Source organism: Dermacentor andersoni, chromosome 4 (genome assembly GCF_023375885.2).
Source record: "Dermacentor andersoni chromosome 4, qqDerAnde1_hic_scaffold, whole genome shotgun sequence".
NCBI classification, from domain to species: Eukaryota; Metazoa; Arthropoda; class Arachnida; order Ixodida; family Ixodidae; genus Dermacentor; species Dermacentor andersoni.
Genome location: NC_092817.1, coordinates 73,547,169 through 73,570,441, shown reverse-complemented (window position 1 = coordinate 73,570,441; position 23,273 = coordinate 73,547,169). Strand labels below are relative to the sequence as shown.

Here is a 23,273-nt window from a genome sequence, read left to right as displayed (position 1 = left end):
TTGTTTTATATATTCTGCATTTTGTGATGTGCAGGTTGGTGTAAATGAATTTTTTTATGTTCGTTTATACCACTGGGTATTGCAAAACGCTCCACACATGACTCAAAACAGGCACACCAACACAAGACTTGTACAGGATCCTCAAGAAATGTATTTAAGTTACTGAGTACTATGTGAAAAAGTATTTGAGTAAAGTACGATACACTCAGTTCATTACTTCCAAGATGCTTGCAAGATAAGTTTACTTCTGCATCTAAAGACAGTGCAAGAAAAAGACATTGCACTACAAAGAAGTTTTATCATTTTGTAGGAGGAGTTGCGTCTGATGACTGCCATCTGACAGCTTACCTCTGATTCTCTTTTCACTGTCTGATGAACCTTCTATTGCAGTAACAGAACTGGAGTGACAATCACGTTATGAGAATGACATTGTGTACCCACTACAAAGTTTAAATGTAAGATGACACAGTATCCGATAGGTTTGCAAGTTTCTAACAGCAATAAAGTATTAATTTCATATTAGTCGTAAAAACTGCACAAAACACTGACCAGATGACCACCTTGCGCACTCTCCCCACCGTATCAGTGCACATATGAATTGTCATGCATGTCCTTCAGAATGAATTTGTGCACTACTTGTGTTCAACTGGGCACACAAGAAATGGAGGGAAACTGCCTGCTTGTGCTTGGGCACAACCTTGCTTACCCTGAAGGGAAGGCAAAGCTGGAAGATATGTAACATGAAGGAAAACAGTAGGGGTGAATAGTATTTGAAGGGACATTACAGAGCAATACAGAATTAGATTGTACAAGTGAATTATGCCTCTGCAATAGTAAAACGGGCTATCTTGCCACATGGGGAGGCTTCATAATTCAGAAATGATGCGTAGATTTAAAGGGACCACTAAAGTGAAACAATAAATTAGTTTAGACTAATAAAACATTGTTTGAGAACCCTGCAGGCAGTCATTTCAAAATAATAGTTTGATTAATAGATGAGAAAATGAAGGTAAAAGTATCACTGTTTGAATTTCGCGCCGAAACCCTGACGCCGGTATGTCACTGTGACGTCAGGGATTGCAAAGTATGTTTTTGCATTTGGGCTGCGTTGGCTGAGCAAAGGTTGGCGAAGCTTGCTATGCTTAATATCTGGTTCCTTTAGAACACAATGTAGTCAATCTGTATCGCTATATAAGTAAGTGGGCCCTAGAAGATGCCATCAAAATCTATGATGTCACAGCGGCCAGCTGCGGGAACTTCAAGGAGGCGTCGCCACCCATCTTTTGTTCTTGCGCTTTTTCTGGTTTACCAAGCATTTTATTGTTATAAGAGTGGTGTTTTTAGTGCTGTAGAAACGTAATTTACTGATACAGAAGAAATCATTTTTCTCTTTAGTGTCCCTTTAAGATGAATGGGGACAATGCCCTGAAATTACCACACCAGCTAACCGTGGCATTATGAATTTTGACATCGTCCACTTGTGTGCAGGTGATTATTTATCTGGAAAGAATGGCTGCACTACATGCTAAAGGAAGCAGAGTTGGCAAGCTTTGAAAGCTGAAATGTGAAAAAGTACTTTGAAATCTTTGAGGTCAAACTGATGTGTCAATTGAGGCTTTCGTGCAACCTGCACGAATGGAAAACATGGCCTTGGTTTTGAACCTTTACTTTCAAGTAAATGAAAATGGGGTTTTCCAAGAACATTTGACTAGTCTAAACTGATCTATATAGTCATGGAGAACTTTCTGTGGCAATGAAGGGAAAGTTACAGAGGCAAAGCATGCACAAGTAAGAGTGCTCCTGAAAAGAGTCCCATATTCTCATCAGCACTAGCTTAAACCGGGGAAGTGAAAAAAAAAAACACCTCATTTACAACAGCTAAATAAAACAAAACACAGCAATGAGAGCTGAAATTATTTTTTGGCTTTTCCGCTTCCACGTCTGGACAAATGCGATACAATGGCACAAGGAAGCTGCATCGATTCAGCGTCTGTTGCAAACGTAGCACGTAGTAAAAACTACGAAAGAAGTACGATGTGAGGCCACATGGCACGCCACCATATGGCAGCTATATTGTACCGGGCAAACATCTGCATGTATGTGCAGAATGCAAGGCAATGCATATAATATGGCAATTCCATGGCAAAAGAGAACAGCAGACCACAGTCGTAGACGTATATAACTCCTCTTCAGCTCTGCCAAACGAATGGCAGTATTGCACATTACCTGAAGTAGTTTCTGGCACTAGAATGTTCATCTGCAATTACTGAGTAATCCCATAAATAGGCATTTCTAGCATCTACTCAAAGTTGCTGGAGTGGAAGAGCCTTTTTGAAACAACTCGCAGAATGAATCGCTGAAGGGTGAAGTGGCTACATGAGGTGAGAGGCAGCATTCCCCTCCACTCTGATCAGACTCAAGCGAAGGAACATGTGTTGGTTATGAGAGAACAACCCATAGTTTGTTTCTTTAGTATGCAGACATAGCTGCAAATGAAGAAGACTAGGGTCCATCAATCAATATGCATAGACTGAAAAGCAGCTACAATCAGCCTGTGTGCACGAGATGTGGGCTTCGAAAGTCCTTGTAAAAACCAGGAGCATTCAATGAGGCACCCTTGGAAGAAGAAATGTTCCGTAAGTAGAAGCATCAAGACCACATGGTAGGTTCCAGGGGTCAATGAAAATGCAGATTTTTCACATTCTTGCACGTGTAAGCTGTGCATACCACCTGTTTCTTCTTCTTTTTCTTATGATTGCAACAGATTTGTTTAAAAAATTGTTTGTGACGGTGCCTTTTCACCTCTTCAGGTTGGCTTCTGAAAGAGTTGGAAATGTTACCTGCATGAGAAATGACAATGTCGAAGCAGCTAATTAAAAGGATTCACCATTTCACCTTTCAATTATTCACTTTAGGGCCCATGTTGCAATTGTAACTTCCTAAAACTAGCGATATTCATACCAAAAATCTTCTAAAAAATACATTGGCATTCTCGCTAAAATTATCTCAAACTGCTAAAGGAAGAATTTTAAGACACTTCATGGAACACCAATGCATTTCATTGCACACTTCAAGAACTGATATGTCGAAAATGGTGCTAGTCTTATTCCTGCTAAGCAGAGATGACTTCGATACTGTTTGGCTTCACTTTCCCAACTTCGATAAGTGTCCTATTGCAAATAATTAAAATGCAAAATTTTTAATGTTTTGCGAGACTACAATGTAATTTGTCCTGCAAGACATGTCGGCTTCGTCGGGTAACCCACCTGAATATGATGAACTGCACTATATTAACCCAAAGCAAACACTGCGACGTCCTAAAATAACAATAAAGTTAGAACCCATGGAACACAAAACTACCTGCAAGTGTCTTGAAACTGATAAAAAAGCCAACGAGATCTTGGTCTAGATTAACATGCTTGGTAAACATATTTTTCAAGACATGCATTCACAATGTGTAAAAGATGTTTTGTAACTGAAGTAAACAACAAAAGCACATATTCCCCAAAATTTCAGCAAGCCAACTTTAAGCCACTCGGCATTTATTTGAGTGTACACATACGCTGCTAGGGTGGCTGCAAAATGGCTTATACAATATGAATATGCTAAAACAGTTCAGTGCATAGCTCTTGCAAACAGCTCGCATACATACAGGGTCCTGCATATTTCGCTGCGCTTGTTCGGAAAAAAAGGTTTTGTGCTCACAGCTGCACTGTCTTGCTCAAATTTTGCTGAAATACTGCATTTTGGAGTCTATGTCCTTTAGTATAACACTTAGCACAGTTAATTGCCTGGTTTTTTAAGAAAGAAGTGTAAATTTGCCTTTGTTTATGGGGACACAAGCTGCTACGGCGACAGTGCTAGCATTAACTTGCGTCGTCACCTACCGGCAGTGGCAGAAAGCAGCCAGTCAGGGAGGTTTGCCACATGTTCCAGGCATGGAGTTTATGGTTCCAGGAGCAGGCAACACGTGGCAAACATTCCTGATTGGCTGCTTTCTGCAGCTGCCAGCAGGCGGCGACACAAGTTTATGCTAGCACCGTCGCTGTAGCAGCTTGCATCACCACAAGTGAAGGCAAATTCACACTTTTCTTAAAAACCAGGCAATTAATTGTGGTAAGGGTTATGCTAAATGATGTAAATTCCAAAACACAATCTTTCAGCAAAATTTGAGCAAGAACAGTGCAGCAGTGAGTGCAAAACCTTTTTTTGAGCAGGTGCAGCGAAATATGCAGAACCCTGTACCAAAACACAATCACATACATATTAAAGCAGCACTACAGAGAAATGCTTTATGACATTTTTTTCTGAAAGCCTAGGGCTAAATCACTACTTATAATACAACATGTCAGCGTATTCCTGTGAAGACATCTCCTAGGTATGGTATGGTATGAAGAACTTTATTTAGGTCCTGAGGGACCTAAAGGACCTAGTCCCTCAGGACCTAAATGTCAATACATAGTACCAGTACCGAAATAGTTATCCCAACATTCACAAAGAAATGTATTTGTGCTCTATGTATTGTTCTCCCATTCTTTGTAAGCTGCTCCTTGTAAACTGAATGACAACGGTTTCCACCTAAGCTCCTAGGTGTCCACATAAAATTTTTCTGTTGTCTGGGAAAAGACGCCACATCGGACGTCAGTTTTGATACTGGGGCTCTACAGCATGCACCTATATCAGAGAACATGAACATTACCGCATTGGTCACCACAGCTGGGAACCCTTACCTGCAGAATGCTGTAGCCACAGAGCCAGTGCAGCGGGTACATGTGATACACTGTGTAGATACTGCATCCCGTTTTCATACTAAAGCTTTATGCGATGTTCAACAAATTTGTACTGTTACTGTCAAATGTGTGGTGCACCATCCTCATCAAGTCGCACAGTACTGACTTTTTTACTGTCCCACAGCATCAGGTGATGATGAAGTTAGAAATATATGCATGTGAACTGATAGCTGTGGTAGTAGCCATAAACTGACACCCTCTAAACTGACTGTGTCACATGCTCTTAAAGGGGTCCTGAACAATCCCTCGGGCTTGGTGAAATAACATATCTCAAGAAGCACGCAGCTAGCTAGCAAATGTCTACCTTCCAGCTTGATCTAGCCAAGGCCACAGTTAGCAGCTGTCTTTTGTAAGCTGTACTCTAGACCTAGACTTCCACATGCTAGCTGGTAGCTCAGCTAATGCTCCCTCCACTTACGGCTAGTAGCCACCACAGCCACTGTAGCTGCGGTGTAGACATTCAATGTCCAGGCTTGTTTCAGCTTTGCAGGTGCCATAGTTAGCTCTACTTAACCCATTTATTATGCTGGAAGGTTGAATTCTTATTTTACATGTCACTACGAAAGTGCAAGAAACGCAAGGACCACAGTAAAATTTTCACTTTGGCTGGTCAGCGTCTTTCTTGTGCCAAGTTAATCCCCAACCAGATGAGCGGTTGTCAAGCCCTTGATTTCATGTCACTGTAATATTGCACAAATATCAAATCGATAATCATTTAAAGATGTAATAAACACAGTGCAACAAAATAAATTTTGTGAATACATAGCACCAGCACTGAAATAGTTATCCCAATGTTCACAAAGAAATGTATTTGTGCTCTATGTATTGTTCTCCCATTCCTTGTAAACTGCTCCTTGTAAACTGAATGACAACGGTTTCCACCTAAGCTGATGCAAGTATATGCATTTCTAGTGGCATCAGCACTAACCCACTTTAATGTGTACCAAAGTTGGTAACGAAACATTATTAGAGATTTTCATACAAACTATGACATCTGCCTTTATGCATGTGCAGCACAACAAGCGACTTTACATTATGCCTCTGTATTAAAATGTTAAGATGCAGTTTAAACATGTGTTGCAGTTCAGTCTAAGCACACACACTGGGTGCACATAATGCATTGCCGTCCGTTCAATTTGTTCAGTGATACTTAACATTTGAGAACCGTGGCTATAAATAGTTCTACATTTTCAGAGTCAGAAAGGACCAATGTATTGTGATACTAGTGGATCAGTATTAGCACATTATACCATGCATGCCGGCTATAGCAGTGCACTTAATAAGCATGTCTGTCTGAAATATTGCAACAGATGTACGATTCTACTTCTCTTGTTCCACATGCAGGTCATGAATAGGCTCCACATCTTATGTGCAGTAGTCTTGCACTGGTATGAAAATGCATGGATCTATATGCAAAAACCACACATACTGTTTCCATGACTGAACACAGCCAATAAATGTTACGATCACCTGAGGTAAACTGCACTCTAAATGGTTGCATGCAGTACTAAAGGCAGCAGATCTGAGTGCAAGTGTGTGGAGAGTGCATTTTAAGGAGGATAAAACAGCATGCAGAAAAGCTGTTTCCTGTCTCTACACAGACACAACCTTGCATAATCGCTCACAGACACTTAAGGGAGCAGTAAAAAAATGCAGTTTATTTCATAAATATCAATGTGATTCAGTGTGGTTGCTATGAATATGAGAGCAGGTCCTTAGTTAATGCAACTTCTTTACAGATAATTTAGAAATCTTAATTATTAATGCACCAAAAAATAAAAATAGTCTTGTTAAAATGGTAATTATGTTTATAAATTGTGTACAGGAGCTAACGAGTTTTTTTAAATAGCATCGTTAAATGTAGTAGACTTTATTTTCGAAGAAAGCTAACAGCACAGAGAAAGAACAGGCTCAGACTTGGACTGAATTGTAAGCTTGAAAGGCAGCAACGACACATTTACAATGCTCTCTTGAATATATCTTTCCAGTAACCAATGTTCTAATTTTGCCAAAATCATGGCCGCAAGAACTATACCATTGTTATGCCACACACACACACACACGCAAAACTGATTTGTGGTGCTTTAAAATGTTACTGATTGAAATTACAACTGAACTGTGGCTGGCCTACCACAAAGAGCTCGTTGTGGGCCCTAGAGCCATGTTTTGATTAGGAGGCCCACCATTTCTGCTAACTGGAAAGGCTTGGTTTTCACCCTGGAATACTTTGCTGCAATCTTCTACGAACAACTGGGACTCCCATGGAGAAAGATGGCCGATGAGACCACAGCTTCGGAACTTCCTTCTTTGTGCCACCTCAGATGCAGCTGCTTACACAGGGATTGGCGGGCCCAATGGTTGCTAGTATTCTGCATGAGTTAAAACAAGGCATCAACAATGTAAACCAAATTGTTCACCAAATTATTACTCTCTTTTAAAATCAAGTAATGCACGTTGGAGAAATTCATTAAGGGAGTACTGACAGAAAAAATTTTGTACCCCACTTTTGCACTTTTTTAGGTTAGTTGCCGATCCCGCAATTATGACATGGAGCCACAATTCCTTGAGCAGTACAAATAATTATTACGTCACATTTTATGCAGCTAGTTTAAGATGTACTCCAAGTTCAGTACTACTTTACACGTGACGCCGGATACTATTCACATCACCGAAACCATAGATGGAATTCATGTGTTGTCAAACAACTCGAGCACAATACAGTAGTTGATGGCGATATAAAATGCAGGAGGACTCTCTCTCATTATCCTGTCAGGTGCTGAATGATCTCTGTTTTCGCAGCATGGTCATAGTGTGTGTGTATTCGTCATTTGCGTCTGGTACCATGAGACTGCCACATCGAGTACTGGTGAAATGAATAGACTTCTGTTTCATGTCCAAGACTACACTACACTTCGCGTATGTTTTGAGCTGTCACACTAAAAGGTAATGTAATAATAATATTTCTGTATTTTTAAACAAGAAATTGAGGCTCGATAGCATAATTACTGAGTTCACAGCTACCTAGTCTTGGTATAAAAATAAGACAAAACGTTTGTGATATACTTGTAAAAAAACTAAATATACTCTCGACAGCAAAAACAATGACGAACAACCTTATCATCATTGTCTCGATGTCAAATTCACATTGGATATTGTAAATTTCAAAAGGGAAAGGCCATATTTCTTACTGACAAATAGTACAACATAAAATTCGCTTTCCTGATGTTGACAGCACTTAAACATTGCAATTTGGCAAGCTAGAGCTCAGACTTATATTTATAACTAAATTAAAAAGCTATAGGTTCCCCACCAATAAATGCAAGCATAGCTCACTTTTATATATGCCAGAAAACACAGTAAGAATTCTATGTAATTAAGGCCATAAAATGCATAATTTTTTACCTTTGAGTCGCAGATGATGCTCAAGCAGCAGTGTTGTCAGCCAGTCGGCTACTGTTTTGATAGAGGGTGACAGCATAGTAGCTCACATTAGGTCATTCCTAACCACCTCTTAAATTCAGAAAACATTGATCAGCTGATGCAGGTAACACAAACGACTTCTTAAATTAGAATAGTAAAATAATAGCCCATTGGCAATTAACAGCCTTAAGCTGCACTAGCTTATGTCAAGGAAACAGTTTAAATGTGATAGTGCACTATTCAACAAACGAAATGTACCTTGTTCTAGCCTTGTTTCTTGTCTCAAATTTATTGTCATCGCTTTTTCTCTGCAGCCAAATTACCCGTACATTACTTAAAGGTCACATTAGATGACATCTATGAATTGCTTCATCCAAGGTTTTCCTCTTGCAGTGAGAAAGGTAGATTGTCATATGAACAGTGAGAGCTTACACAGAATTTCAAATGCGACCTCTGAGTGAAGACAGGTGCTCCAAATGAAAAAAGATTCATATGTTTGGAACAACAAAAATGGAAAAAGATGCAGACTAAATGACTAACACTACTCTGCAACGACACTGCAAGCAACACAGCTGTCTCGAGTCACATGGGATAGCACAGCGCAGAATCCATTCAGTAAAAACAGAATAAAGGTCAACGGATGGTTAAGCTATCTTAAAGAAATAAAAAATAAATAAATTATACTCATTCAACGAAAACAATACATGCAAAAGTAATTTAAAGTTCACCACAATTTGCAGATAGGATTTTTCAATTTCACACAGGAACATTGAATTGAGTCTCTCAGTACTAAATTTCTTTACCTTGAAATTGCAAGCTTCATTTAGTGAATGTGTAAAGTTATTTATTATTTTTTTTGCACTCAAAATAGCATGCAGTGTGCGTCAGATTTTTGAACCACTCTAAATCTCCAATTTTCATGAAATGTTGCATATGTGTACTTATGAGTTGCTGATAATTTTGTTGTCCTCCATTGTGGTTTCCCTTGAAATAGCATCATAAACTTCTGTGCTTTACTGTCATGATTGTACAAAAGAGGCCTTAGCTGCGGGCAGCCGTTACTTTCAGTGATCGCACTTTTTTGCTGCCTGCCTTCGGTATTAGTATTTGCATTGCCTTCATGCCCAATAGTGGAGTGGACACACTTTCATTAGCTAAATGTGGGGCCACTAGCAGTTTTTTTCCCAGATTTGGGAGGTCAATGAACAGTGTTGAGGTGAATTTCGTGCAATATTTTTGTGGTTTCACTTATTTTTCGTCTGTAGTCGCAGCTTGCAAGTGTTATTACATGATCATGTTTTAATACAGTGCATGCATAGTGATGAATATAGTATCGTAACTGCATATAGAGTCGGTAACAGAATTACCCAGCTCCCGCCATAGCCTCAAAGCCAGTACCATCTCTATGGTACCGTATTCAAGTTGCAAAAAGGCAAAAGAGAAAAGAAAATGCTGCTAACAAGCCAAAATGAAACTAGCAATCTGAAACAGCCTCCTTCAATAACTGCACAAATGCGACAATCAAAAAACGTTAACTGATGTTCATGCCGTTCAAATCATGCCACATGTTTCCAAGCAAAGTAAAACCCTTCAATCAAATAATAATGTCACTTACCGAACTGAAATAAAGCAGTGTTGTTGCTGCTGTTCTTGCAAACATGATCCAAAGTTCCTCACTTGAAAACTTGCATCACTTTAAGCAAGCGAACAGCACAAACAAACCGCCACCACTGCTGCCGAAAGTTTTAAAATTGGCAAAAAAAAAAAAGAGCGCGAAGCAGCACCATTGCATGTGAGGCCACCTTCGTTGCTGGCACTGCTCTTGAATAAAGCTGTCTAATCCTTTATCATGCTGACATATTTTCACATTAAAACAACTATAATGCACAGCTATGTATTTTGAACAGAACCCACTTTATTTTTTTACTTGCTCTTTATGTTTATTTCAAATTGTGTGCTCCCTTTGCAGGCTGCAAGAACCATCATGCTATCAATGTGGTACAAAATGTGAACCGGCAAAGGTGTGCACTGCAAAATGTGCATAGGAAATCTATGAAGAATCGGTTTCCGCACGCTCCATTTGTGGTGCTGATTATGTTACAAGCGGTTTCATATGCCCTGTCAATGCAACTATCCCTTCACTTTTTCCAAAGCACACGGGCAACTGTTGCGCTCACAAAATCGACTTTGTCACCCTCTCCTCCCCCAATTCGTTGAGGCTTTCCTGGATTCTCCGTGGGAATGCCTTTGAAATTTCGACACTTCTTCTAAGAAATTGTCTTCACAATGGCTAGAAGTGTATGGCTTCGAGATATCAAGCGCTAGCCATCTTGAACATGTCTAAAACTATAGCTTGGCATAGCTCTAGCTGCTTCTAGCCTGCTCAAGCTGTATCAAGCTAGCTAGTAGCCAACTTGTGCTTCCTGGGATAGTCCACGGGTAGCAAATGCTGCTGTGAACATCTCAGCCAAGTTTTGCTGTTGTACGCGGTGCATGGAGCTCGCAAGCGGAGCGTGGGTCACCTTTCTCTCAAACGCTCTCTTTTGAAGCAGAAGCCTGCTCCTCCCTCTCTTCTGGATGCTTTATTTTGTAATAAAGTGGACTCCCACACGCGACTGCTGTTGGTAGCTGCGGTTGGCTATGTCGCGTCGATACGAGTCCATTGGCAAAGCGCACTGTGGCTCGATGAGGACAACCACGTTTGGCTTATGTTTAGCGCGTCATAGGCACCAAAATTGGAAGTCGTGGCATCTATATTAACATCGAAAATTAAATTTGAACTGCGCACCACGGTGACAATCAGAAGGAGTGCTGTCGGCACACCCCACTCCGCCGTAGCCTTCGCAGTGCAGGGCATTGAAGGAGGAGCGGAAGCACAGCAGAGGCCGTGTTTGATTGTCAATAACTCCGCTTCTGCTCAACGCATTGAAGTACTTTTTGCGGAAAAGTATTTTTGAAATAGCCTATTTTCACTTCAAATGCCTTTCTCCAATTCGACGAAAAGTGGTTCGGGGCCCCTTTGAAGGGCCCCTCACAAGGCCCCAATGCAAATTTTAGTTATACACTGGAAGATCTAAAATTCTGCCTAGCGATTGTTCTACCGATAAAAATTTTCAGATCAGTTTACTAGTGAAGGAGATAGAAGAAATTGAATGCGTATTTACTATACCACCAGGAGGCGAGTGCAGCTGCCAATGGAGACTCTCTCCCTCTGCTTTGGGCAGCGTTTGCAAGCAACATTAATTTCCTGCCTTCTTTCATAATGGAGCTGAGAGACATGGTCAAGTTCATGTAACAAGCCCCGCTTCACTTTTTTTTATTGCTCTCTTCCTTATTTGATACACAGTGTACTTCCAGTGGAAGCACTGCACGTTCTGCATTGGATGATTTACCAGTCACATGTCATAGGGATTGACATTGCTAACACTGCTACGTCACACTAGCACTGCGTTTTATGTAACGGCACTTGTGCGTGTTACTTTGACTCTGCCTGGAAGCTTCTTCGATAGGTGGGTGTGTAGTAGCATTTGGTTTAAAATTTCAGTTATTTTCATAGGCACACAGCACTGCAATAATTTGCAGGCACGATCAATCACCAGCACATGAAGTATACATGGTGCTTGTCTGTTTGAAATGGCCAAGCCTGGTGAGGGGCCCTTTAAACTGTCATTGTCAGAGTAGCTCTGGTGCTATGGCAAATGAGTTTGAATTTCACAAATGCACTGTTTTCAAGTACAGCTAAATTAATTGCAAATGGTAGTTCCAGTAGCATTAAGACACGCTATGAAGCTTTTCTGGTCACATTATTTGTTGAGTTACGAATTGTACAACTACCAGATTTTGCAACCTAAACCTGTTCTTGTGCTATTTATTTCTTAAATAGGCACTCTCTGACACTGTCAATAACAAAAGACTTCATTTGTACTGGGGAACAGTAGCTGTTTCACATTATCTTGCTGCTACTCAAGAGCAGTCATGACAAGCTGAGAAGAATGCAAATGTGAAATGCTTTATGTGAGCACCGCAACATCCCAAATTCAACACCTGCACATTGATAAGAATATGACCACTCTGGCATCATACAGAGGTAAACCTGTGACCAAATATATTTTGTGAAGTAACTCACAAGCAACCTTAAGTTAACCTTTCAGTGACGGACGTCGGGCATTGCTGGGCTCTGTTATTAATCATCTCATTTTGCAGTCAGCCTGACCAGACGTCTTGGACTATGATAACATCACTCTCATAGTAGCGTGGAGCTTTACCTTGTTTGCATATGCACCACTATTTAAGGAAAAACCAGGTTACGATAAATGTGTTTGGCAATAACAATGCTGGTAACCCTGAAAAACTTTACTTGAGAGCACTACTGGCAGCAGCCAGGATGTGTTCAGACTGTTTATTAGTATATGTTGCTTTGTGTGTATATGTCACATGCAAACAGCAAACTGTTTTTGCAAAGCTATGTCTGTGTTTATCAATTTGTGTAATTAAATATGCTATTACATTTGTTTCATGCAAGAATGTGCAGCATTCTTTTATGGTCAGTTTAACACTTTGCAATCTACCCAGCAGAATTCACTGCACGTGGTTTTGCCGAGGACTACAGCTATGCAAATCTGATACTTCGTAGTTGTTAGAGCACAGTCAGAGGGCAGATACACTTCAAGCTCCGCCATCGAAAATTTATGAACTGTATGCCCCTTGAAGTACGTAAAAATTGAAGTAATGACGAACGACATGTTTCCCGATGATATGAGGGTGGAATAGTGAAGGGAGATTTGTTTTGCATCTGTGATGTGTATACTGATCTTGTCTCGTCCTTTCTCATCCTCAGTTCGCGCTGTTCTATTCTGTATGGATTGCAAACATGCCCATTCGTATAATCTGCAGGCAAATCAGTGTAACATGAACAGATTTCAAAGGATTTTTTTTTTCACATTTGCACTGTTGTGGCTTAGTAAATGCTCTCAAAACTTGCTAGGCTGTCTTTGGGTCTAATAATATACAATGTATGGATAAGGTTGTTCGTTTTCATGTTTAATATTTTTATGAAATTCTGGGGTGAAAAACTCTGGTTATAATCAAAGAGGAAAACTGGTGTGGAACCGGGGGATTTTGTTGTTTGGCAGCCTAAAGTTCAGGATTTTCATGGTAATTTTCACACACCATTAACACAGCAATGGTCACCTTTCGGACACAAACATTCTATTTCAACATGTGAAATCACTGACAGCAACATGTAATGACAAAGAGCTGCTTGCAAATCATATAACGAACTTGCTTTGACAAATCCTCATGGAAAGGCATTATTCATGCTTTTAAAGGAAACCACATGAACAAAAACAAACAATCTGTTGTCTTCGACAACAAACTTACCTGTTGTCGTCCTGCTTTACTGGCTCCAGCTACAAGCTTTTGCTACAAAATTAACAGAATACAACCTAACCGAATGAGCCACCCTTGCCTGAACATAACATAGTTGGTTGACCCCTTTCGTTCCATGGACAAGCTAGGTTCGTTCATACGTGTCTGGCAAAATGACCAAGGACATGCTATGCTCGTTGATGGGACTTCTCGTTTTCTAGCAATGCCATGCATGCACTGGTTTGGTTTCAGTGCTTCATTGTGCTTCTGGTAGATCGCAGCACACAATCTGGGGGACAGCGCAAGCAGGAGCAAGTTTATTCTAGCGAACAAAGTAAAACAAGTTGACAGGTAGGACCTTTAACTTGTTCCGTACTGCAACCATTCACCATTGTTTTCCTCCTAACGATGGTTTATAAATTTGAGACCTCCCACGCGGCTCCCGGACACACTAAGCCATCTGACGTATAGGAGGAGAACTAAACTTTTATCTTTTATGGAGTTTTTTTTTTTCTCTCTCGCTTGGTGGTGATATTTCAGTGGGCTCCAAAGACGCACACATGCTAATCGTAGCTGGAAGCGACCATGGTCGCCTGCGAAAGCAGTGTGTGCACTCCGAAACGTCGCAGATCTTGGCATTACACTGTGTCTGCGGTTGATTTTACCAACGGATCAAACAACAGCAAGTCAGAGAATAAGGCCTTTTCACCTGACTGATTCCGAGAGTGACGACGACGGAAATTAACCCACACCTTGAGGATGCACTACTAGTTTGCACTCCTCTGCCAACTGAAGCCATTCAGCAATAGCCAGCTAATATGGGGACGTACCAAAGCTGCAAGATATATTACGACAGCAAAACACAGCAAGAAACAAGAGATTACTGCAAGACTTGCAGTTTTCCCATTGTTTCACATCAAGGAGCTGCTTTGCTTCATGGCACGCCCAACTGTAGGTCTTCCAGTTAGATTTTTGTAGTGCAAGTAGTTTTCAAGGAAAGATTTTGATTTCTTTTCAGATAGTGGCTATTAGACAGCAAGACATTTTGCATATTTTAAACGTTAATAACTTTTTACAGCGAAGCTATTAAGGGCTACTTTCCCTATTGTGTCCGTGTGTAGAATAAAATCCCGAAGAAAGTGCAATGCCAGGCCGACCTGCTGCGAAGGTGATCCAGGCGTTAAGCACTCCCCATACGTGGGCCGATCAAGAAGATAGTAAAATACTGGGCCGACCCACAGCGGAAGTGAAGCAGGCATTAAACACTCCCCTTACGCGAGCTGAACCCAAAGATAGTGCAATGCTGGGATGACCAGCGGCGGAAGTGAAGCACGCATTAAGCACTCCCCATACGTGGGCCGATCCCAAAGGTAGTGCGATGCCAGGCAGACACACGGCAGAGGTGAAGCATGCGTTAAGCACTCTCCATACGTGGGCCAATCCTGAAGATAGTGCAATGCTGGGCTGACTCGCGGCGGAGGTGTACTCCACCACTATGGGGCCCAGATGCATAGCTTTGCTGGTCATCCTTCTTCACAGAGTGGAAGGGCACAGAGTTTTTTAGATACAAGCATCGTGGGGACAATTGACTCTCACGTGTCCCTTGACGTTGTTTTTCCCACATGGCTCTTGCGTAGAACGTAATCCAGCTTCTCTGTGTAGCTAATCGCTGGCAGCTGTCGGTGTGGTTGCAGCATATTACGAGATGGCACGAGTGTTGCGCTGCTAACGCCACCTAACAGAGGTTACTGGGGCGCAAAAGGGAGTAGGCTCTTGATCTTTGGCTTGGGGTTGGCAAGCAGCGCAGATGTTTTGCACACTCGCCCACCGTTCGTGGGGCAGTCCTGAAAAAGGCTCTGGGGCAGGGCACCAGAAAGTACAAACACGATCGTTTGAATGTGCACATCAAAGTGTTCTATGGGAAGTAATTCGGCAGGCAGGCATTAGCGTATCAAAGGTGCAATTAATGCCCCTGTGATTGTTTTCACTACTGTGCTGTCGTTCCTTTACCCCAAGAGCACGCTTAAGACCCCACAGCATATCTTTACAAGCTTTATTCAATTTTATTCTATAATTTTGTTTCTGGCAACTTATATTTCTTTTATGTCATTAACTTAATTAATACAGGTTGTATGCCTGAAAAGCGGATTCATTTTGCTTTGCTTTCATGTATTGCATCATATTTTGAGTGGAATAGTTTCTTCAGAAAAATATATATATATATTGTGTAACTATGAAATACGGCCTTTCCCCCACGGTAGGAAAGGAGTTAAATGTGACACTGCTGGCAGCTCTAGCTTTGTTGGTTCTCTCTCGGAAAAAGAAAAGCCAACTTTAGCAATGAATCCAGTGTTCTCGAAGATGAAGTGTACTGCTCTTTGAGTGAAGAAGATGAGATAATGAGTGCGCTGAGCTCGTCTTCAGAGAGCACCGCTTCTGGCGACTTTGAAGTCACACGGCAGTAGTGTGAACTCGATGTAAGCACAGCCCCTACATGGCTGCCTAGCTTACAGTTATTGCAGCCTTTAGTTATGTTTGATGTGGAGAAAGCAGGTGACCCATTAGAACGCTTCAATGTGTACTCTGCCAGCAAACATTGAGTTTCGTGTTCTCTTTTTTATACCTATTGCATGGTATATGGCATAGTGTTGTTAAGCTTCAGTTTTGCAATAATGGTGGACATTTTGAATAAACAAACACTTAAAACATTGTCCTCCACAATGTTTTCATAAAAGATTCTAAAATAAAAAAAATTATAATAGATGGCACGAAAGGGGTCAGATGTTCTCTCAAGGTCACAGCTACTGTTTGTAATGCAGATCAATGTCACCACTGCGTTTCCTTCCCAGCACATTACCACTGTTTACACGTATGCACTGAATATATTACATATGCATGCTTTTGCTTGAGTGTAAAGCAAAAAGGAGCCATATACCATATATGAATAGCAATATTATTTTGATACATTTTAACACTTTTTCGCATAAGATGGGTAGCGTTTATTTTTGTAGTACCTGCATTTATTATTACCATTTAGAATAGAGAAGCCTCTGGGCAGAAATCAGGTTAATAGTACCAATTTTCATAAAACTTGTTTGCAGAGAAAAATAGGGGAATTATCATATTTTAACTGAAAATGAGGGACAATATGTACAGTCCATCTTTACTGATGAAAAACTCGCACAACAGTTACGGCTGTGTAAGACGAATGGTTAAGCATTAGTTGTGGTGCAAGCTGCACTTTCTCGCTCCCAATCTTGAGCTTGCCGTATCACTTGGAGGTCTGAAGGGTCCTGCTTTGTCAATGGCATATCAGTGTAAAGTATGTTTTAAAGCGCTTTCGTTCCTCGTCTCCGATGCCCGAGCGCTCGCCAGCTGGCACAGCTGAAGGTGCTATGACGACTGCATGATGACAATGGGATGACGATTCTGATATGATGCAGACAGCATAACGACGATAGCATGAAGACAATAGCATAGAATAGGATGATGAAGCTGGAGCAACCCCAATGGCATTACGATGATGGTAACCATGAATGTGACGGCTGTATGATGCCAATGTCATGACAACGGCATAAAAATCACAACTGAGGGACAGCATGATTAGAACGGAGAGACAAAGAAGGGATGCCAAAGGCAGTATGACAAGTGTAGGGCAACGATGGTGTGATGACAATTATATGACAAGATGATGACTATGTGACAATGGTGACGTGATGATGATGGCACATATCAAGTCGCAAGACAACATACCCAGCTGCACATACCCATGAGAACTGTAACCTCTGGAATCAGCCCACCACTGTGGACGGCACTAAAGGCACAAAACTGAGCAATGAGCTAAGCTAGTGCTTTACAATTGAACCAGGCCTAAAGTTCATAATGTAAAGGCAAGCTGCTGCATGAACTTCAAGGCGGTGCAACCACCCATCTTTTGTTTTCTAATCTATAAAGCGTCCTTTCAAGGTAAGAGTAGCTTTTCTGCTATTTTAGGAGGACAGTTTATTAATACAGCTCAAATTATTTTTCTCATTGTGTCTCTTTAACAAATGCTGTTTACCTTGAACGACTGTTGCATTCTTACCTGAGAACAAGCAAACATTTTGGTGACATGCAGAGACAGGGAAACACTTCCATGGCTGAGCAGGTATCTTTTCCAAAAGAGGATGCACGCACACACAGACATACACACACCGCAATGGACAGTTTTTCAATGTGTTAGCTTTTTTTAATTTTAGCAGATGACCCACGCGCTATATTTACACAAGGTCTGGGCACGTGATAAGAGACACTGTGTGCACAGCAGTTGCTGCCGGTGGTACGCCAATCACAGTTCATTTCACACGCACACACAATTGCACTGCGGACATGTGCACACAGCGGTCTCTCTTCTGCTTCGTCTTACTTTACAACGTATTAAAGATGCAGTCATTGCCGAAAGATCTGGGGTGACAATGTGGATTTCTCTGGTCGCGGGCCAGTCATTGCAGCTGGCTTGGCTGGAGGCTGGACTGGGTGGGCAGTGGGCGAAGGGAGGGCTCGTAGTGAATCGTGGCAGGAAGGGGACGGGAGACGGTCCTTTGTTTGTACAACACGCAGCTGGCAGACGTGCGATGACAAGTGCCCACCCCATGATGATGATGACTCGTTGGGTGCTGCCAGGTACAAACTCCGACGGCCACTTCGCGAGGCGAAGCGCTCCTTTCACGGTGACGACGAGGGCCCGAGGTGGCAGTCACTCATTGCTCAGGATGCTTTGTGTCGGTGCTCGCTACTCAGCTTCTTGCGGTGGTGCTTGATCTTTCGGATGTACCCCTCGACAAACGCCTTGATTTTCATTGGGTTGATCTCACCCTTTTTGTTGTGGCAGATCTGCAGTTTTTTTTTTTTCGAAAAATGAAATGATGTCACTACAGTGTAACACTCCAGTTTGTACGGTGCCTAATGGCTGTGTCAGCTTTTCAATGCAAGCTGTTTGTGGCAGAAATGGAAATGTAATTGAGTCTTAAGTAGGCCCCAACACATGCAGTCCTGCTAAGATCTTTTTCCTGAATGTGCTGCACTGCTATCCTCAATCAAAAGCACAAAGGCTCCACACACATTTTATGTGATTCCTTTTGTAATCAATTATTCCAACTAAGAGAGAACCTTCGACTTAAAAACAATGTTTACAGTAATATTTGCACAAGAATTACAACGGTTTAAGGTGGTAGACGACATAAAAAAATTTTAATCAGAAGCCAGGATTTAAATAACTTTTTTCGTGAATAAGCGAGTCTTATTTAACTTATTCAACTATTTAAAGTGCAGAAAATGGTTCATTTTATTTTCTGGCATGTAATTTTTGTCATAAGATGTGGTAAAAGTGCTAGTCGCGCCAGCAATGTTAAGTAACTAATGAATTGCTGAATTGAGTAAAGCTTTGGGATTTATGTAGCTAAGTGTGGGACCTACGCAATGAACTAGGATAAATCTAATGTGGTAAATATTAAGAAAGTAATGCCTGAAAAACTAAGCAAAGTGATAAATACTGCCAATTTGGACCAAATTTATTTGAAAAATAAGCTGCAAATACAAAAATATTGCATCAATTTCTTTTGTCCTAGTTCGTTGCACACATCACTATGTGAGGAATGAGTGTGCAAAATTTCATTTCAAAATATTCATTTGGAAAAAAGTTGTTAAGTTTGCGTAACATGAGGTGGAGCAAAATCTTGTTTAAAAAAAAATGTACAGTATATACTCGAATTTAACACACTTTTTTCCTGATAAAACGTGTCCAAAAATTGTGTGCGCATTAGAATCGAGTATGACCCTAATTCTGCATTACCATATCGCCATCGGCATTTTAAAATGGCCACCTCGTACACACTTCTTGCCTAGCTGCCGTAGCTTCCTCTACGTGCTGTAGTAGGTCTTCCCGTTTTCTGCGTTTGTTCTATCGGCATGGAAGTGCCGACTGTGAAAATACGCAGAGCTCATCACAATGCCGCAATTAAAGGAAAGCGATCACGTATGCCTGTCCTGTTTGTCTGTCCTCACACACGCCGTTATAACCATGTTCCATCAAGCCAGCAACCAACTAGCCCATCTAAGTCTGTTAATTACTATAAAGGACTTTTTAGGTCATGGCAAACGGGTGTGTGTTACAATTGAGGGCATTTAATTTTCTTCCTTTTTTTGGTCACAGAAAACGGATGCGTGTTACAATTGAGGGCACGTTAGAATCCAGTAAATACAATACACAAATCTTCCAAATGACGTGAAAGTTGCCAAACACAACACAAAGGCCTAAAGTGTACCAGCTTCATAGCTGGAGCCCTCATGAGATGCACTAGTCTCCTTTTGTTCATGAGGCTGCTCGTCGCCAACAAAAAATGAAAAGAGTATTTTCAATAGTATTTATATAAAAGAAATACAGTCTACGCTTGTTACAACCAACCTGCGTACAACAGACTTTTGGATATAACGGACCATATTTAAGCTTTAGTTTGTTATACCTATTTTATTAATGCAATGACGTTCACTTTTAATGGATTGCACTACAACGAACTATCTGCTACAGCGGACGAAATGAGCGGCAATTTTTGTCAAATTCGAGTGTATAAAACGGACTTTTGCCATGTCAACACAGGCTGGCAGCTGACTTGTGAGGGTCAGCTGACGATCGCGGCTCAACATCTTGCGCCCAAGGGAGGGAGGAAAGCTGAGCAGTAGCGCGGCGTCCTTCCCGTGTGAGGCACAGGGGAGAGGCGAGGGAGAGAAGGGGGGGGGGGGGTTCTACTCTAGCGGCTGCTGTTAACAGCATGGCCGCACGGGTGCCGTATCTTGAAAGCGATCTGCAATGTGGACAAAGTGCGCCCAGTGCTGGTAGCTTCGTATATGCTGTGCTTTCGATGTGTAGTTCGCGTTGAAACGAGAGCAAGCATGAAGGTCAATTTGCTTGCTGCTGCTGCTGCTGCGCTTATCTTGCTTCATTTGCTATCGCAATTGATCCCTCGCCTTTCGGCTGAAACTAAGACTTCTTTTTTGTTTTGTTTTTTACTTTGGATGCTCGTCACTCACAATTTGCAATAAAGTTAGACATTGTGACGAAGGTTTCGGAAGTGAGGCGTCTCAGATATTGTGGACTTCGGATAAAATGGAAGTTTTTTGTCGGATTATCAGGGTCCGTTGTAAAGAGAGTCAACTGTAGTACTGATTTTCGGTATCGCAATACGAGGGTATGGGTTGGAAAACTCACTGTAGCTCCCAAACTAATGATGATAGGAAGATCATTTCTTTTGAAACATGTTGTTAAGTGTTTCGGCATACATAAAATGTAAAAAACAAAAATCAAACTTGATAAAAAAAATTGACTTTTGAGTGTGGTCTCCCACTTTAAGGACTTCCAAGGCTCCGACAAAGCACTTTCAAGGACTAAGGCAACATTGTACTGGAAAGATTGATGACAGAATATTGTCGTTAACAGTGAGCAAGGATTCTTTTGCTGCTAGATCAAGAAGGGTACATATTGACTCTATTAGGTATGTTTCGCGCTGCAAAGGCGGCTAAATTGTCAGGCATGTCCCAAAAAGTTGGGTGTCCGGAAAATCGATTCCGGACACCTGTAGAGCAAAGTGAATTGCCGGCGTGTTTTGGTGTTTTCCTTGTCTTTTGCGCAATTGGACTTACCGGATAATTCGAGTAGTTTGATCAGTCCCGTCAGGGTCAAATTATTTGAAATTGACTGCATTGAGTTTTGACTGTATATTCACAATTGAGTCGCAGTACACATGGGCCGCGATTTTGTAGCGATGTCTTTTCCTGACGTTAATGCCTTTCTATGCTTTTCGCATTCGTGAGTGGCCGCGTTCGACGCTCCGCCCGGGACGGAGTGTCTCTTGACCACTCATGAACGCGAAAAGCACGAAAGGCATTAGCACCAAGAAAAGGCATTGCTACAATATCGCGGCCATGGTCTGCAATATCTCCGTGCACACTAGTGCCAATACTGATGCCAGGGCCTGTAAATTTTTTCTCAAAGACCCTTCACATGATGCAAATACCAAAGCTATGGCAAATGAAGTCCTTGGAGGGGAGGGGGGGCATTCCAAAGCAACTTGCGGACTATCAGACATGTATTGGCGGGTCTCCAAATTATACCTGTGTGATTTTGTATTTCATACTTGTCAAAACGTGACCACCATGTCTGGGAATCGAACTTGTAACCTTGTGCTTGGCACAGCAGAATGCAATGAATGCAATAGCTACTGAGCAAGACACTGAGCCAGCAACTAGCTGAGACAGTTGAATGCAACACTACAACTAAAGGTCTGGGCCTCTACCTTTGGAACAGATTTCCGGAGGATGTCCTTGTACTCCTCCTTGGAGATTTCGCGGCGATTGTAGTAAGGCTTGAGTGCCAGCTTCACTTCGTCCACCACACGCTCCTGCCTGTTCAGCTTCTTCAGGAACTGCAACAGGCGAGGATAAACTATAATCTGGGCACAAAAAGAAGACCTGCCAAAAGCTTAACCCAGCAAGCAAGAAAATTACAAAGAAATGGCACACAAGATCAAGCACTAAATTAGGAAGAAAGGGTTAGATCAAATAAGAGGATTCAAATTTATTGAAAGATGGTCAATTTAGCAGCTTTCAGAAAATGAACTTAAACTGTCTATACTTTGCCCTTACAGTGCTCCATCAATTTTCTGAAAAGGCTTGTGGGAAAGCACCTCTTTAGACAGTACAACAAGAATGCCAGTTAAAAATGAACATTCCTGTTAGACACAGCGGAATTTGATGGCTACAGTCATTTGTTTGCTGGATACCTTGTGGCATCCAGCATAGTGTACATGCCAACCACTTCCACAGGCTAAGACGAGAAATCACCCCCATGCAGCATTAAACTTGCGCCGTATACGACACTGGCTGTATAATTGCTCTCAGTGTGTTACGACCTATGCTGTGCCACACTGAGGTGCTGTTAGCTCTAACTGCCTTGGATTTGGACGACAAATAGTTGGAATTGCATGGTGCCATCACTGCTCTCTCACTCTGCATCATACATCATACAATAGAACTCCATTCAGCCTCCGGTTAATTCGATCCCGGCTGAAAGTCCCGGTTGGTACCCATGAATTTCTGCAACGCCTGGTGTGCCACTGGGAAAGCGTACATTTTTACACATGCAAAGAAGAGACAGCACGAATAATAAGGGCCCAAATTTCCGTTATTTTGGTCATAAAATTGGCCATCGGCAGAAAATTTGAACTCGACCAGTCAGCACGTGCACATGTGCCTGACCCCTCAGGTGACAGTGAATGCGTTGAAAAGACGTCATCTCCTGTCAAAAACGATTTTTTTTTTTTGGCTTGCCTTAGAAAGATTTTCAAGAAAAACAGTGGCTCACGATGTCCAATTATTGTATTTACCCAATTCTAACATGCACCTTTTCTTTCTTTTAGTCCTGTCAGGATCGAATTAACAGAAGTCAACAGTATTTACATAATTTTCACGGATGCCCTGTTCTCAGAAAGGGTAAATAATTGTCATTGTCGAAGGTTAAACCACGAACTTGATATTTCAGTATTTAAGCAGAGATCACATGCCACTGTGGCCCCTCAACGCACGATGACAACATGCATTAGACTACAAGACATCAGTCAAGTTTAAAATGCACAATCATCAAATAGCTTTGAGCAGCTGTTGCAG

General features: G+C 41.6%; 1 protein-coding gene across 4 annotated transcripts in view; it reads right to left on the bottom strand.

Moving 5' to 3' along the window:
* Nucleotides 1–17,783: 17,783 nt before the first annotated feature.
* The window catches only part of LOC126536319 (uncharacterized), a 118,163-nt gene continuing 112,673 nt past the window's right edge, over nucleotides 17,784–23,273 (bottom strand). For all 4 annotated transcript variants that reach the window (XM_050183238.3, XM_072287869.1, XM_050183237.3 and 1 more), the window contains 2 exons: nucleotides 21,905–22,033; nucleotides 17,784–18,449 (listed from right to left, as the gene is read on the bottom strand). In XM_050183238.3, coding sequence (XP_050039195.2) covers nucleotides 18,324–18,449; nucleotides 21,905–22,033 — 255 coding nt within the window. In that variant the 3' untranslated portion in view covers nucleotides 17,784–18,323. The remainder of the gene's footprint in view (nucleotides 18,450–21,904; nucleotides 22,034–23,273) is intronic.